Source organism: Theropithecus gelada, chromosome 16, assembly GCF_003255815.1.
Source record: "Theropithecus gelada isolate Dixy chromosome 16, Tgel_1.0, whole genome shotgun sequence".
Taxonomy (NCBI): domain Eukaryota; kingdom Metazoa; phylum Chordata; class Mammalia; order Primates; family Cercopithecidae; genus Theropithecus; species Theropithecus gelada.
Genome location: NC_037684.1, coordinates 2,196,604 through 2,213,649, shown reverse-complemented (window position 1 = coordinate 2,213,649; position 17,046 = coordinate 2,196,604). Strand labels below are relative to the sequence as shown.

At 45.3% G+C, this 17,046-nt stretch overlaps 2 protein-coding genes across 2 annotated transcripts in view; one reads left to right on the top strand and one right to left on the bottom strand.

Moving 5' to 3' along the window:
* Positions 1-3,430, bottom strand: part of SUPT6H (SPT6 homolog, histone chaperone) — a 44,845-nt gene extending 41,415 nt beyond the window's left edge. The window contains exon 1 of the mRNA XM_025362567.1: positions 3,279-3,430. The gene's annotated coding sequence lies outside the window, so the exon portion shown is untranslated. The remainder of the gene's footprint in view (positions 1-3,278) is intronic.
* Positions 3,431-3,457: 27 nt separating this feature from the next.
* SDF2 (stromal cell derived factor 2) lies at positions 3,458-16,927 on the top strand. The gene is made up of 3 exons (XM_025362565.1): positions 3,458-3,902; positions 9,705-9,901; positions 16,244-16,927. The coding sequence occupies exons 1-3, from the start codon at positions 3,728-3,730 to the stop codon at positions 16,529-16,531; spliced, it is 660 nt and encodes a 219-aa protein (XP_025218350.1). The 5' UTR covers positions 3,458-3,727; the 3' UTR covers positions 16,532-16,927.
* Positions 16,928-17,046: the final 119 nt, after the last annotated feature.

Below are 17,046 nucleotides of genomic sequence, written 5' to 3'. Positions count from 1 at the left end.
TTTCTTTGTATTTTTAACAGAGATGGGGTTTCACCATGTTGGCCAGCCTGGTCTCGAGTTCCTGACCTCAGGTGATCTGCCCACCTCGGCCTCCCAAAGTGTTGGGATTATAGGCATGAGCCACCATGCCTGGCATAAATATGTATTTAATGAGAGCCTACCACATGCCAGGCACATACAAGACAAGGTCCATGCCCCTAGGATGCCCATATTCTGGTGCAGGAGACACACTGGCAACAAATAAAATAAACCTTGCTCTAAGAGCTAAGAAGGAAATACATATTTTCATCTCATCTAAAGTGAGTTTACTTAGGCTGAGATGTCAACAGATAGAATATGACCTGTAGAACCAGGGGGAGAGATTCCAGTAGAGAAAGTGGGCAAGAATATGGTATATAATAGGTGATGTCCTAAGGCTGATGGCACTAGAGCATGGTGAAGGCAGCGGTCTATGAGAGGTATCCTCAAGCAGGGTGTAAAGGCCATGGAAAGTCACTGGAGAGTTTTAAGTAGGGAAATGACATGATCTGCTCTGATCCAATTCTGTTACATGTAAAATGAACTGGAAGAAGATCTGAGTGGAAACCAGGGAAAACTGAGGATATCGTTGTGGTAGCCCAAGCAAAAGATGGTGGTGGCTTGGAATAGGGTGGTAGCAGTGAAGATGGAGAAGAGAAGACAGACTACAAAAACATTCTAGAAGTGGAAGTGACAGGACTTACTAAAAGACTGGGAAAGAGGAGTAGTAAAGGCGAAGAACAAAGATGATTCTCATAGGTCTGTCTTCGGTAACCCTGTGGATAGGAGTATCACTCAGTAAAATGGGAGGATAAGGTTTGGAATGATAAGAAAACCAAAACTTTCTTTTGATTATGTTAGCTTTGGGGTGCCTAAGAAATATCCAAATGGAGATAATTAAACAGGCATTTTTGACGTGTGATTCTGGAACACAGAGGAGAAGGCTGGACTAGAGATTTAAACTTTGGAGTTGCCAACTTTCAGGTGGTAATTAAAGCCATGGGGCTGGGTCACCTAAAGGGAAGCATGTAGAGGGCCCAGGATTCCTGTGAGAATTCCAACATATATATATATACACATATATTTTGAGATGGAGTCTTGTTTTGTTGCCCATGCTGGAGGGCAGTGGCACAATCTCTGCTCACTGCAAACCTCTGCCTCCTGGGTTCAAGTGATTCTCCTGCCTCAGCCTTCCAAGTAGCTGGGATTACAGGCATGTCACCATGCCCAGCTAGTTTTTGTATTTTTAGTAGAGATGGGGTTTTACCATGTTTGCCAGGCTGGTCTTGAACTCCTGACCTCAAGTGATCCGCCCGCCTCGACCTCCCAAAGTGCTGGGATTACAGGCGTGAGCCACCGTGACCAGCTCCAACATTTAGACATCAGATAGAGAGCAAAGGTGGCTAGCAAATGAGACTCAGAAGGAACAGCCAGAGAAATGGAGAAAATCCAAGAATGAAATGTCAATAAAGCCAAGATGAAAGTTTGGAGACAGGAGTAACTACCTTGAATATTGCAGAGACAGAGAAAGATGAGAACAAAGTATCCATTGAATTTGGCAACATAGAAGTCACTGGTGACCTAGATAAGGGCAACTTCAATGGAGTGGGCAAAGTAGATGCGGTGGCACTTGATTACTAGAAGCTACCTTAGGAGGATTGCTTGAGCTCCGGAGTTCCAGGTGGCAGTGAGCTATGATGGGGCCACTGCACTCCAACCTGGGCAACAGAGCAAGAAAATGCCCCCCCCCAAAAAAAAAAAAAAAAAAAGGAGTGGGCAGAAGAGAAGCCAGATTGATATGAAATGAAGATTGAATAAAGGGTAAGAAAGCTGAGTTGATACAGTGATACAGGTAGAAATCTATGAATGGAAATTTTAAAAATTGGCATGGTAGTTGGAGAGGGATGTGAAGGATACCAGAACGTAATTTGTATGCTGATGGGAACAGTTTCATGGAGAGACAGGATTTGGTGACTGATTTTATTGGGAAATAGTGGAGAGGAAGGAAGGCAAGGATTATAGGCAGGATTGATGGTAGTGCCATTTATTAAGATCAAGAAAATAGAAGCAGGGCAAACGTATTTGCCTATAAACATCATGTTTCCACCACTCTAGGTAGGCTTTCAGAGGAAGAACTGTAAAATTCCACTAAGCTTCTCCAGACTGCACCAATTTCTGATGTAATTAATCTCCTGATGAAGTTAAAACCTCTTAAGAGTCGCAAGGCTATGCTAATCCAATCTAGCAGCCACACAAGCCAAGTGAATAAAAATGTACTTGTACTGGTGAAAGGGACATTACTCATGAAAAAGGGCTCTAAATTCACAGCTGATGGAAGAGCAGTCATGCTTCTGTAATCAAAACACCGAAGACTTACTAACTGGTATCTTTCAGATAAACAGTGGAACCAGACATTTTTCCGAAGAAATTAATCAAATTCAATATTGTTCACATTCCCTAATGCTCATTAATGATGTAGCTTCATACACCCTTGTTACTTCTGATACAGTGAATTTCCATGGAAGTATTTCCAGAGATCTTAGGCCTGTGAAATAAGTATCAGTTCTTGCAACAACCCAGGAAAATTAACTTCTCCAGCTGGTTCAAACGAGTGCCTGAGGAGAAAGGCAGAAACTAGAAGACGAGTTTTGACTTAATAACTCATTTTGATGTTCATGATAGGCCTCTGGCAAACGTTTGAGGAAATGAATCTACGGAGAATGGACGGGCTTTAGGTACTTCTACAACACCTTCGATCTTTAGAAAGGGATGAAGGATGCAACTATCCAAAAAAAGTTCTATTTGTATTATTCAGCAACATGTAAAGAGCTGGAATTTGGCATCGCCCTCTAGCCTGATGACCGAGCTGCTGAAAGCTCCATAGGATTCATAACCTCAGAACAAACAACTCTATCACCTGATCCTGGTTCAGAAGCCCCAGGTCCCTTCTATCCCCAATCCTTTCGCGTGGCCCAGTTTTAAAAATCTGCGGAGAGAAGGACTGGATGCTAGGAAGCCTGTTGATTCAACATGCCACCCAATTCACGGGTTCCGGGTGTTACCGGGCTGGGAAAAGCTTTCAGACTCTGAGCAACTGCAGCGCTTTCCTCCCCCTTCCCCCCATAGAGCAGGGAAGGCCAGGCCCCCCCTTCTTCCCACATACGGCTCCCCATTGCCTCTTCCCTTACGGGACCAGGCCCTAGGAGCCCGGTTCCCCACCTGACTCCTGCGAGAAACACGCTCCCCAGTCGGAACTTTACTTGCCTGAAGTCCGCGGCTCCTCCGGTGCGCTAAGCCCCCACCGAGGAAAAATGGAGTCGTTGAACCGAGACTGGGAAAAGATACTACGGACCCACCGCACTGCCCCTCCGCCGCCGCCGCCGCCGCCGCCGCCGCTGCGTCAACGTGCTACGTCATTTCCGGCTCTCTGTCACCGGGAGTGGGTGGGCCATTTCTTGTTCTCTCTCCCGCTCTCGGGAGCTTTCGTCCCGTGGGTGCGAACGGTAACCGAAGCGGCTCAGGAAGGCAGCTGTTACTGAGCCCCTGGAACAGAGCGAGAGTATCGTAAGTAACCAGGCTCAGCCTGTTTCTCAGGCCGCTCTAGCCAGATAAACCATAAAGATCAGACTCGGGCTTCTTCACTTCCTTCTCTCCGTGGTATCGTCTTCAGCTTCCGGTTCCGGGGAGGGGCCGCGTTTTCTTCGAAGATATGGGGTTCCGTGATACAGCTAGGATGGCTGTAGTACCTCTACTGTTATTGGGGTGTTTGTGGAGCGCTGTGGGTGCGTCCAGCCTGGCTGTCGTTACTTGCGGCTCCGTGGTAAAGCTACTCAATACGCGCCACAACGTCCGACTGCACTCACACGACGTGCGCTATGGGTCAGGTAATGCTGGGGATCGGGCTCGGGTGGGCTAGGGAGGCCTGGGAGTATCTGGAGGGGCGGGGCCTAAAGAAAATCTGAGGGTGTGGTCTGGGAAGGTTAGGTGTTCCCTGGGAAGGTTCCTCAGGTCTGGAGAGTCGGAGAACTGAGTTGTTCTAAGGCATCTTAATCGCAACACCACCTAATATTTGGTGAACTACAGGCCAGGCACGTTATCTATGTACTTTTTCCGCTTATTAACATTCATGTAAGGTGATACTATTGTTATCCTCATTTCACAGATGAGTTAACAGACGCAGAGAAATTAAATCGTTTATTCAAAGCCTTGCAGCTAGCAAATGTCAAAGTCGGGGTTCTATCCAAATCTATCCAGGTTCAAAGCCTGCTTTAGAGACAGACAAGAAAATTACAGGAAGTGCTGTGTCTGAAATTTTAAAGTAACAGTAAGTACTGTATCTGAAACTTTAAACTCCAAGAGCTCACTCGTTGACTACAACCCTTTGTCTTCCAGCTCTTCTGCATCTTACACTTGCTCCTTAATTCCTATCTTTTGGGCCCCTTCTACCCAAATCTGAACCTCCTTCTTGTAAGGAACTTGGAGCAGTGACAGGAATTGCACAGAAACTTTTTTTTTTTAAGTATTTGAAATTAAAATGTTTAATAATAAGTTATTTGAATTCATTCATTCAGCATAGGTCTTAATGAGTTCCTACTATATGACTAGAATTGTACTACCTGCAGGAGATTCGGTAGTGACAATCAGTCAAGAAGATTACAATATAATAAAAACAGACCAAAAAAAGAAAGTCTTATCTGCCTGAAAAAAAAAGATAAGCAAACAAAAAAAGAATGAAGGTCAGCTAGTGAGATGTGAGAGGCATCTAAGATAGCTGGTAGAATTCTATCTTGGATGACTGATGATGCTGTTTGCTGAGGGAGGAAAGAGTTCTGTCAGGTGGGCTAGTCTGGTTCATGATTCCCAAAACCTATCTGATCAGTTAGACTAGGCAAGGACGTGAGTTATCATCACTGCGATGTCTTAATAATCCTAGCACCCATTCAGTGAACACCTAACATGTTGTCAGGCTTATTTTTTAATTTGCTTTGGTTTCCAACTTTGGATCTACTGAATTAGAGTGGAGGTGGACAGAGGCTTGGCAGTAGCAATCTGTAGGTTTAAAAAGCTCTTCAGGTGGTTCTGATGGACAGCCAGATTTGGGAACCAGGTTCAGTCTGAAGCTCAGAAAAGGGATCTCTGCTGAGCCTGAGATACCACATTAGATACAACATTAAATACAACATCTTGTACAGACTGTGGTTGAAAATGTCAGGGTAGTGGATGAAATTGCCCAGGATGAACTGTGGTTCTCAATCTGGGATCAATATGAATAACTTGAGAAACTTGTTAAAAATACAAATGCTTTTGTCCTGACCCTCAGCAATTTAAGAACTACAGGTGGAAATATATGAAGGCCAGGCATAGAACTTTGGATAATCCCAAGGTATAAGGATTTGGAGGAGGAAGTGAAGGGTTGAATAGAAAGCAGAAAATGTGGGAGACAAAATGTAGACCATGGTTTAGTAGTGAAGCGTGGCTGTGAGGACCCCAGAGAGCTGTAAGGCAGTAACCAGAAGTAGGAAGGGAGACTTGGTTTGGCTTTTCTGAAAAAGAAAGATATAATAAAGTCATGAGCTGAGTGGAAGGAGACAGTAGAAAGGAGCTGATAGTTGGCTATATTTACCCGTGTAACTGGCATGAGGCATAATGGTATACGTGGTAAAAGTGAAATATCAAAAGTCTTTTGTCAGGCAAGGCCATGGAGCTGAAAGCAAAGCTAGAAGGAACAGGTAAAACTATTAGAGGAAAGTATCTGGGAAATACGAATGCTTTCAAAGACCTGGGTAGTGAATGAAGTCTAGGAAAGAGGGTATCCCCGGTGTTTATGAGAGTAGCTCGTTTGGGGAAACCTGACAATTTAAAGCTTTTGGAAGAAATATGATCTTAATGAGATATGGTGCAGAATGGTTAAGAGTGTTAGTTCTAGAGTCGGGCTGTCTAGGTTCATTCAGTCCCAGCCTTGTTTCTTAGAGTTGTGTGACCTTGGGTATGCTGGGGATAATAATACCTACTTCAGCAAATGTAGATGTCAAATAAGAATATTCAAACAAAGGACTTAGGTCAGTGCTAGATACCCAGTAAGTCCTCACACACTGTGGTGCTGAGCAGTCTTAGTAACACACATTAGCTATCAGCGATTATTTGTATACCGCAGCCCCCCACCCCAGCTTTTTAAATCCTGTAGCTAGATTTTTTCTTTCCTTAAGAGACATGGGAGACCAAGGCAGGAGAATCACTTGAACCAGAGAATTGGAGGTTGCAGTGAGCCGAGATCGCACCACTGCACTCCAGCCTGGTGACAGAACAGACTCTCTCTCAAAAAAAAGAAAGAAATTAAGAAACAGAGTCTTACTCTGTCATCCAAGCTGAGGTGCAGTGACACAATCATGACTCATTGCAGCCTTGACCTCTTGGGCCCAAGCAATCCTCAGATCTCAGCCTCCTGAGTAGCTGGGACTGCAAGTGCACCCCACCACACCTGATTAATTTTTTGGGTCTTTTGTAGAGATGGAGTTTTGTCAGTTGCCTGAGCTTGGTCTTGAAATCCTGGGCTCAAGCGATCTGCCCACCTTGACCTCCCAAAGTGCTGGTATTGACGGTGATCCACTGTACCCAGCCTCTTTTTTTTCTCTTAAATATAAAAAAAATTTTTTTAGGCTGGGTATGGTGGCTCACACCTGTAATCCTAGCACTTTGGGAGCCTGAGGCAGTTGGATTGCTTGAGCCCAGGAATTCGAGACCAGCCTGGGCAACATGGCAAAAACCCATCTCTACAAAAAATAGAAAAATTAGCCGGGTGTGGTGGCAGGTGCCTGAAATCCCAGCTACTTGGGAGGCTGAGGTAGGAGGATCACCTGAGCCTGGGAAGTCAAGGCTGTGGTAAGCTGTGATCATACCACTGCACTCCAGCCTGAGTGACAGAGGGACCCTGTCTCAAAAAAAAAAAAAAAAGTATATATATATATATATATATGTCTTTTTTTTTTTTTTTTTAGAGACCAGATTTTGTTATGTTGCTGAGGCTGGTCTCGAACTCCAGGACTCAAGGGATCCTCCCACCTCAGCCTCCCAAAGCGCTTGGATTACAGGCATGAGCCACTGTGCCAGACCTCCAAGGATACTTTTTTTTTTTTTTGAGACAGTCTCTCTCCTGGCCACTCAGGCTGGAGTGCGGTGGCGTGATCTCGGCTCGCTGCAACCTCCGCCTCCCAGATGCAAGCAATTCTTCTGCCTCAGCCTCCCAAATAGTTGGGATTACAGGCGCGTGCGACCACGCCCAGCTAATTTTTATATTTTTTGTAGATACAGGGTTTCACCATGTTGGCCAGGCTGGTTTCGAACTCCTGACCTTGTGTTCTGCTTGCCTCAGCCTCCCAAAGTGCTAGGATTACAGGCGTGTGCCACTGTGCCCTGCTCAAAGAATACTTTTTTTTTTTTTTTTTTTTTTTGAGACGGAGTCTCGCTCTGTTGCCCAGGCTGGAGTGCAGTGGCCGGATCTCAGCTCACTGCAAGCTCCGCCTCCCGGGTTCACGCCATTCTCCTGCCTCAGCCTCCCGAGTAGCTGGGACTACAGGCGCCCGCCACCTCACCCGGCTAGTTTTTTGTATTTTTTAGTAGAGATGGGGTTTCACGGTGTTCGCCAGGATGGTCTCGATCTCCTGACCTCGTGATCCGCCCATCTCGGCCTCCCAAAGTGCTGGGATTACAGGCTTGAGCCACCGCGCCCGGCCAAAGAATACTTTTATAATAATTGACCACTCGTGGGAGTTGGTCAGATGATGGCCAACTTGGTCAGAGATGCCTGCTTAGATTAAAGTTGGCAATATAAAGTAGTCTCATTTTAATTGTGAAATATAAACTTTTTTTTTTTTTTTTGAAACGGAGTCTCTGTTGCCCAGGCTGGAGTGCAGTGGCACAGTCTCGGCTCACTGCAAGCTCTGCCTCCCGTGTTCACGCCATTCTCCTGCCTCAGCCTCCTGAGTAGCTGGGACTACAGGCACCCACCACTGCGCCCGGCTAATTTTTTGTATTTTTAATGGAGACGGGGTTTCACCATGGTCTCGATCTTCTGACCTTGTGATCCGCCTGCCTTGGCCTCCCAAAGTGCTGGGATTATAGGCGTGAGCCACCATGCCCGACCGAAAAATAAACATTTTTATCGTAATAGTTAATGAACATGAATAATATTACAAACATGTTAAAATTATGCGATTAGACACATTAGGGGCTATCCAGGCTAGTGTCTGCAGGTTAGTACTGCCTGTGCCTCAAAAAACTCTACATAAATTTGTGCCTTGGATATCCTTTGATGCAAACTCTTTTTTTTTTTTTTTTTTTTTTTTTTGAGACAGAGTCTCGCTTAGTCGCCCAGGCTGGAGTGCAGTGGCGCGATCTCGGCTCACTGCAAGCTCCGCCTCCCGGGTTCACGCCATTCTCCTGCCTCAGCCTCCCGAGTAGCTGGGACTACAGGCGCCCGCCGCTTCGCCCGGCTAATTTTTTGCATTTTTAGTAGAGACGGGGTTTCACCATGTTAGCCAGGATGGTCTCGATCTCCTGACCTCGTGATCCGCCCGCCTCGGCCTCCCAAAGTGCTGGGGTTACAGGCGTGAGCCACCGCGCCCGGCTGATGCAAACTCTTAACAATTTTCTGATATGACATACCCTTAAGTATACTTCATCATATAATAACTAGTATTATGTAGACACAGTTTTTTTTTTTTGAGACAGAGTCTGGCTCTGTCACCCAGGCTGGAGGGCAGTGGCGCAATCTCGGCTCACTGCAACCCCCGCTTCCTGGGTTCAAGTGATTCTCCTGCCTCAGCCTCCCAAGTAGCCGGGATTACAGGCCGCCGCCACCATGCCCAGCTAATTTTTGTATTTTCAGTAGAGACGGGGTTTCACTGTGTTGGTGGGACTGGTTTTGAACTCCTGACTTCCTGATCTACCTGCCTCAGCCTCCCAAAGTGCTGGAATTACAAGCGTGAGCCACCACACCCAGCACATTTTGTATTTTTTATAAATATTTTAATGTTGTAGAACAAAAAATATTGCCAAGCATAGCATTTTTCTCCCCACCCCTTCTTGCCTGTTTTATGACACAGGGTACAATATTGGCCATAGGCAATAAGGGTGAGGTTGAGCTCACTTGCCATTTTTTTTTGAGGAATGGGTACCAAATTTATTTGTTGATTTCTTACATTTGAAGTACACTGTCACATCCTTGACCTGAAATTCTTTGCCATAGCCCTTCACTGTGACACAACTGCAACCAACCACTTTACAAAGTTTTCCTTGTCTTGTCAGTTTTCCAGAGGCTTACCCATTTCTCTGGTTTCTTGAGGTCATCAACCTTAATTGGGTTGATTTTGTGTTCAGCACAAAGAGCCACCCCTAGCTTGATATACATAGGCTCTTCACATTTGGATGCAAGCACACAAAGATGGGCTTGGCCCTTGTCTAAGGCTTTGGCAGCTTTTCAGGTTCCACCTGCTAGGCCATCATGGCTGAGGGTGGTCTTCAGCCTCTTGTAAAGCAGCATTAATAATCCATTACACCTCCAGCAGCGTGTCTTCCTTGGTCATGGTGGGTTACAGGTGAAGCTGAATCTTGAGCACCCTCGAGCTTCTGTCTCTGAGCATGTTGTCCATGGTAGAGAAAGAGAGTTGTCTTTCTTTTCTTAACTGCAGGTAGTGGGCAGCAGTCAGTGACAGGTGTAACCTCTGTGGATGACAGCAACAGTTACTGGAGGATACGGGGGAAGACTGCCACAGTGTGTGAGAGGGGAACCCCCATCAAGTGTGGCCAGCCCATCCGGTTGACACATGTCAACACTGGCCGAAACCTCCATAGTCACCACTTCACTTCACCTCTTTCTGGAAACCAGGTGAGGTGGCTTTCGATGGATTGTTGCTGCTCTGCATTACTCAGTGGGTGCTTGTTTGATCTCTTGGTTCTTAATTGTTTCTTTTCTAGGTGTAGCTGTTCTCCTTTGTGCAGAACTGGGGAAATGGCTCTGTTTTTGTGTGAGGTTTTTTTGTTTTTATTTTTTTGTTTCTGAGATGAAGTGTCTCTCTGTCACCCAGGCTGCAGTGCAGTGGCATGATCTTGGCTTAGTGCAACCTCTGCCTCCGGCTTCAAGAAAGTCTCCTGCCTTAGTCTCCTGGGTTGCTGGGATTACAGGTGCATGCCACCATGCCTGGCTAATTTTTGTATTTTTTTTTTATTTTTGAGATGGAGTCTCACTCTGTCATCCAGGCTGGAGTGCAATGGCATGGTCTCAGCTCACTGCAACCTCTGCCTCCTGGGTTCAAGCGGTTCTCCCACCTCAACCTCCCGAGTGGCTGGGACTATAGGCATGTGCCACTACACTCGACTAATTTTTTTTTTTTGTATTTTTAGTAGAGATGGGGTTTCACTATGTTGGCCAGGCTGGTCTTGAACTCCTGACCTTGTGATTTGCCCACCTTGGCCTCCCAAAGTGCTAGGATTACGAGCGCGAGCCACTGTTCCTGGCCTAATTTTTGTATTTTTAGTAGAGATGGGTTTTCACCATATTGGTCAGGCTGGTCTCGAACTCCTGACCTCAGGTGATCCACTGGCCTTGGCCTCCTGAAAATGTTGGGATTATAGGCATGAGCCACTGCACCCGCCTGGCTCTGTTTTGTAAGTGTGAAGAAAATCGTTTCTGGACAAAGTGGAGACAACAACTAAACCAAATCAAGAAATGGGAAGTATAGACAGACTGGATATACATTAGCATATCATAAGTTCTGATATCCGGTAATAAAGAAACCCAATGTTTTCCAAATTGTAGTTTTTTTTAAATGATGCTAACTAGTTACATTAGGAAAATGGATTTGCTATTGTGTCACTTATGTTTTTTGTTTTTATTTATTTATTTATTATTTTTTGAGACGGAGTCTCGCTCTGTCACCCAGGCTGTAGTGCAGTGGTGTGATCTTGCTCACTGCAGCCTCAGCCTCCTGGGCTCAAGCAGTTCTCCCACCTCAGCCCTCACTACAGGCTCATGCCACCACGCCTGGCTAATTTTCGTATTTTTTTTGTAGATACGGGTTTTTGCCATGTTGCCCAGGCTGGTCTCAAAACTCCTGAGCTCAAGCTATCTGCCCCCTTCAGTGTCCCAAAGTGCTGGGATTACAGGCATAAGCCACTGTGCCCGGCCTTGTGCCACTGTTTTAAGCCTTGGGTTATCAGGGGATGTGGACCCCTTAATGACTCCTTCCCTATCCCCACCCCCTGTATACAGTTTTCCTTATTAACATCTTACCTTGGAAGGGTAAATTTGCTACATTTAATGAAGCAATATTGATACAGTTTTATTAACTAAAGTCCATAGTTTTTTCCTGATTCCCTTAGTTTTTTTTTTTTTTTTTTTTTTTTTGAGACAGAGTCTCGCTTTCTCCCAGGCTGGAGTGCACTGGCACGATCTCGGCTCACTGCAACCTCCGCCTCCCAGGTTCAAGCTATTCTCCTGCCACAGCCTCCTGAGTAACTGGGATTTCAGGCACCTGCCACCACGCCTGGCTGCTTTTTGTATTTTCAGTAGAGACGGGGTTTCACCAAGTTGTCCAGGCTGGTCTCGAACTCCTGACCTCGTGATCCACCTGCCTTGGCCTCCCAAAGTGCTGGGATTACAGGTGTGAGGTCTCCGTGTCTGGTCCCTTAGTTTTTACCTAATGTTCTTTTTCCGTTCCAAAATACCACATTACATATACTTGCCATGTCTCATTAGGCTGTTGTGGCTGGGACAGTTTTTCAGACTTCCCTAGTTTTTGATGACCTTGACAGCTTTGAGGAGTGCTGGTCAGGTGTATTGTAGATTGCCCCTCTATTGGAATTTGTCTGTTTTTCTTGTGATTAGACTGGACTTATAAAGGGTTTGAGAGGAAGATCACTGAGGTAAAGTGCCATTTTTATCCCATCATATCAGGGGTACATACTGTCTTTATGATTTGTGACTGTTGATGTTGACCTTGATTACCTGGCTGAAGTAGTGTTTGTTGGTTAGGTTTCTCCTGTAAAGTTACTCTCTTCATTTTCCCCCTTTCCATACACTTTTTGGAAGGAAGTCACTATGCGCATTTCACTCTTACAGACTGGAGAGTTACACTCTCTCTACCTTAGGGTGGAATATCTACATATTTTATTTGGGATTTTTCCATATGGGGGATTTGTCTCTTTTCCCCAATTTATTTATTCAGTTATTTACATTAGCATAAACTCATGGATAGTTTATACTTTGTTGTAATCTAATACTACTATATTTTGTTGCTCAAATTTTTCCAACTTTGGCCATCAGGAATTCTTTCAGCTGGCTTTGTGTCCATTTGACAGTATCCCATTGTGTGTGTGTGTATATGTGAGTGCACTTTAAAGCACTTCTTTCCTTTCTGGCACCAAAAGATGCTCCAGACTTATCTTGTTTATTTCTTGCTCCAGTACTATAATCAGCTATTTCTCCAAGGAGCTCTGCTTTCTTTTATTGGAGAATGATATTAAAACCAAGTTCTAGGCCTTATGTAAGCTTGTTGTTACTGGAGTGTTTCTTTTAGACCCTCTCACTTGACAGAATAAAGAACTGTAGGCCGGGCGCAGTGGCTCACGCCTGTAATCCCAGCAGTTTGGGAGGCCGAGGCAGGCGGATCACGAGGTCAGGAGTTCGAGACTAGCCTGGCCAACATGGTGAAACCCGGTATCTACTAAAGTACAAAAATTAGCTGGGCATGGTGGCGGGCGCCTGTAATCCCAGCTACTCGGGAGGCTGAGGTAGGAGAATCGTTTGAACCTGGGAGATGGAGGTTGCAGTGAGCCGAGATTGCACTATTGCACTCCAGCCTGGGTGACAGGGTGAGACTCCATCTCAAAAAAAATAAATAAATAAAAAAAAAACTGTATCTGTGTATGCTTACTCATGTATATGTACATATCTATAAATTTTTATTTGTATAGCCATCTGTATCTATATTAAGTTAAATGAGGTTTCTTTTTCTTTTTTTTTCTTAAGATGGGTTCTTTCTATGTTATCCAGGCTGGAGTGCAGTGGCTACTCACAGGTGTGATCATAGTGCACTAGAGCCTCAAACTTCTTGGCTCAAGCAGTCCTCTTGCCTCAACCTTTCAAGTAGCTGGGAATACAGGCATGCCCCACTGTGGCTAGCTAGGGTTCTTATTGATGTATGTATATATATATTTAGACTCTTGCTCTGTTGCCCAGGCTGGAGTGCAATGGCGCCATCTCGGCTCACTGCAAGCTCCGCCTCCCGGGTTCACACCATTCTCCTGCCTCAGCCTCCCAAGTAGCTGGGACTATATGTGCCCACCACCACGCCCGGCTAATTTTTTTGTATTTTTAGTAGAGATGGGGTTTCACCATGTTAGCCAGGATGGTCTCCATCTCCTGACCTTGTGATCCGTCTGCCTCAGCCTCCCAAAGTGCTGGGATTACAGGCGTGAGCCACCGGGCCCGGCGGCTGATGTCTTTAGCTGTAATCCGTTACCACATAGGTCATCCTAGCCTCCTCCCTGTGCTAATTTGTAAATTCCCACTCCAACAGTAAGATACCTTGTTCCCACCATCTGCCATCCATGTATTGAACTTCAATTCCAGTATACAAATATAGCAGTATCAGAATTACATACTGGTATCCTCCTGGGAAACAGTTTTATCAAGTAGAGTGTATACACACACACACACTCTCATGCTTCTGAAATAATCAGTAATTTTTCAATTGCCATTGTATAGAAACTGAATATTTGGCCTTAAGGATGATGGAATTTAGATGAGGAGTAGAATATAGAGAACTTGCTCTCTCTCTCACTGCCTTATTAGAAAGAAAGAGTATAGAGAACTTGCTATGTTTTGCTGAGTTAATATTTGCTATCTCATTTAATTCTCACAATTGCTCTATAAGGTGATACTGTGATCATTTTATAGAGGAGAAAACAAACGCTCAAAGGATTTACAGAGGAAGGGATCAAGTTGAGATTCAAGGTCACCCTGACTCCCATAGTCCATTCCCTTTTGAACTTGTCATCAGGTCATTTAAAATCTATTTAAGAGAATGAAGCAGTAATAAAGTCAAATAAGAGATACAAAGTATTTTAAGGGCTGAAAGTGGTGGCTCATGCCTGTACTCCCAGCAATTTAGTAGGCTGAGGTGGGTGGATCACTTGAGGCTGGGAGTTTGAGACCAGCCTGGTCAACATTGTGAAACCCCATCTCTATTAAAAAATACCAAAATTAGCTGGGTGTGGTAGCACATGCCTGTAATCCCCGCTACTCCGGAGGCTGAGGCATGAGAATCGCTAGAACCCAGGAGGTAGAGGTTGCAGACAGCTGAGATTGTGCCACTGCACTCCAGCCTGGGTGACAGAGCGAGATGCTATCTCAAAAAATAAAGTATTTTAAAGCCAGCACGGTGGCTCACACCTATAATCCCAACACCTTGAAAGACCAAGTGGGGAGAATCATTTAAGACCAGGAGTTGGAGACCAGCGAAGGCAACACAGTTGCCTACAAAAGAAACTTTTAACTACCTGGGTATGGTGGTATAGGCCTGTAGTCTTATAGTCTTAGCTACTCAGGAGGTGAGGCCGTAAGACCGCTTAAGGCACTGCACTACAGCCTGGGCAACAGAGCAAGATCCCAACTTTTTTTTTTTTTTGAGACAAAGTCTTGCTCTTGTTGCCCAGGCTGGAGTGCAATGGTGCAGTCTTGGCTCACTGCAACCTTCGGCTCACTGCAACCTCTGCCTCTCGGGTTCAAGTGATTCTCCCGCTTCAGCCTCCCGAATAGCTGGGATTACAGGCGCCTGCCACAATGCCTGGATAATTTTTGTATTTTTAGTAGAGATGGGGTTTCACCATGTTGGCCAGGCTGGTCTTGAACTGCTGACCTCAGGCGATCTGCCCGCCTCCCCCTCCCAAAGTGTTGGGATTACAGGAGTGAGCTACTGTGCCTGGCCAAGATCCTAACTCTTACAAAGGAAACAAAAAGAAAGAAATACTGTTTTAGCACTGTAATAGAAAATATAAGGCAACTATAGTATTAATTGCAAAATAAGTGTTTGGACCATAACCTTTTTTTTTCTTTTCTTTGTTTTTGATGCCATAACTCAGATAGGAACCATGGACCATAATCTTACAACAACGAATTTTTTCCTCTTATGTACTTTGTGTCTTTTGTCTTTTTCTATGGTTCATGGTTTATTTTAAACAACACTGGAATGGCCAGGTGTGGTGGCTCATGCCTGTAATCCCAGCACTTTGGGAGGCTGAGGCGGGCAGATCACCTGAGGTCGGGAGTTCGAGACCAGCCTGACCAACATGGAGAAACCCTGTCTCTACTAAAAATACAAAGTTAGCAAGGTGTGGTGGCACATGCCTGTAATCTCAGCTACTAGGGAGGCTGAGGCAGGAGAATTGCTTGAACCTGGGAGGCGGAGGTTGCAGTGAGCCGAGATTGCGCCATTGCACTCCAGCCTGGGCAACAAGAGCAAAAATCCATCTCAAAAAACAAAACAAAACTAAAAAACAAACACTGGAAAGCAGCTGAATTTTTTTTTTTAATTTTTATTTTTTTTGAGAAGGGGTCTTGCTCTGTCATCCAAGCTGGAGTGCAGTAGTGTGATCACAGCTCATTGCAGCCTTGATCTCCCGGACTCAGGCGACAGCTGTAGTAGCTGGGTACTATAGGCATGTGCCACCATGCCCAGCTAATTTCTTTTCTTTTCTTTCTTTTTTTTTTTTTGAGACCGGAGTTTCGCTCTTGTTGCCCAGGCTGGAGTGCAATGGCATGATCTCGGCTCACCGCAACCTCTGCCTCTGGGTTCAAGCACTTCTCCTGCCTCAGCCTCCCGAGTAGCTGGGATTACAGGCATGTGCCACCACACCCAGCTAATTTTGTATATTTAGTAGAGACGGCTTCTCCATGTCGGTCAGGCTGGTCTTGAACTCCTGACCTCAGCTAATTTCTTTTGTATTTTTTTAGGGATAGGGTTTCACCATGTTGCCCAGGCTGTTCTCAAACTCCTGGGCTCAAGTGATCTGCCCCGCTCAGCCTCCCAAAGTGCTCGAATTACAGGCATGAGCCTGGCCCCCTCTGATTTTTTACTTCAGGGTAGCCTTCTTTTTCTTCCCATTGCCTCCCACTCCTTTTCAAGCCCTTGTCAACCATGCTAATATTACTACCTTCTGTGTTTTCCAGGAAGTGAGTGCTTTTGGTGAGGAAGGTGAAGGTGATTATCTGGATGACTGGACAGTACTCTGTAATGGACCCTACTGGGTGAGAGATGGTGAGGTGCGGTTCAAACACTCTTCCACTGAGGTACTGCTATCTGTCACAGGAGAACAATATGGTCGACCTATCAGTGGGCAAAAAGAGGTGCATGGCATGGCCCAGCCAAGTCAGAACAACTATTGGAAAGCCATGGAAGGCATCTTCATGAAGCCCAGTGAGTTGTTGAAGGCAGAAGCCCACCATGCAGAGCTATGAATCTAGAGGCTCTGAGCCACTGTTAACGCACAATGTTCATAGACGTCTGTTGCTGCCTCACCTTGGGATCTCTGCCACAAGTTCCTTGGGCAGTGGCCATGTCACCATTGAGATGAAGATACACAACAGAAAATAGCTGTGTTTGGAAACTTCAGCCCTGCACACTTGAACTAGTCACTCTCCCAGACTTGGCGTGGGGTCAGTTCTTTCTGAGTAGAGGACTTGCTGGTAAAGGGGCAGATGTTTTTCATTCATACTGATAAAACAAACTGAGGGGAACATCCCTCTTAGCTGGTAAACTTTTACTCTTCAGGAGCTTGGCATCATGGACTGTTAATGTATGTGATTTTTCCCCTATTTTCTCTCTCCAAAATGATAAAAACAATAATTTTATTAGTCACTGTGTTGTTATTTATTAGGTGTGCTATTTCATTAGCTGCTTAATCCTCGAGTCCTAAGACTGTTTGGAGATGCTATGAACCTCCAATGTGGGCCCTTTTAAGAACTTTACTTGC

Coding starts and splice junctions, on each gene's coding strand:
- SDF2 (XM_025362565.1), top strand. CDS start 3,728: ATGGGGTTCCGTGATACAGCTAGGATGGCTGTAGTACCTCTACTGTTA. Junction 3,903..9,704: donor CGACGTGCGCTATGGGTCAG/GTAATGCTGGGG, acceptor TCTTAACTGCAG/GTAGTGGGCAGCAGTCAGTG. Junction 9,902..16,243: donor CACCTCTTTCTGGAAACCAG/GTGAGGTGGCTT, acceptor TGTGTTTTCCAG/GAAGTGAGTGCTTTTGGTGA.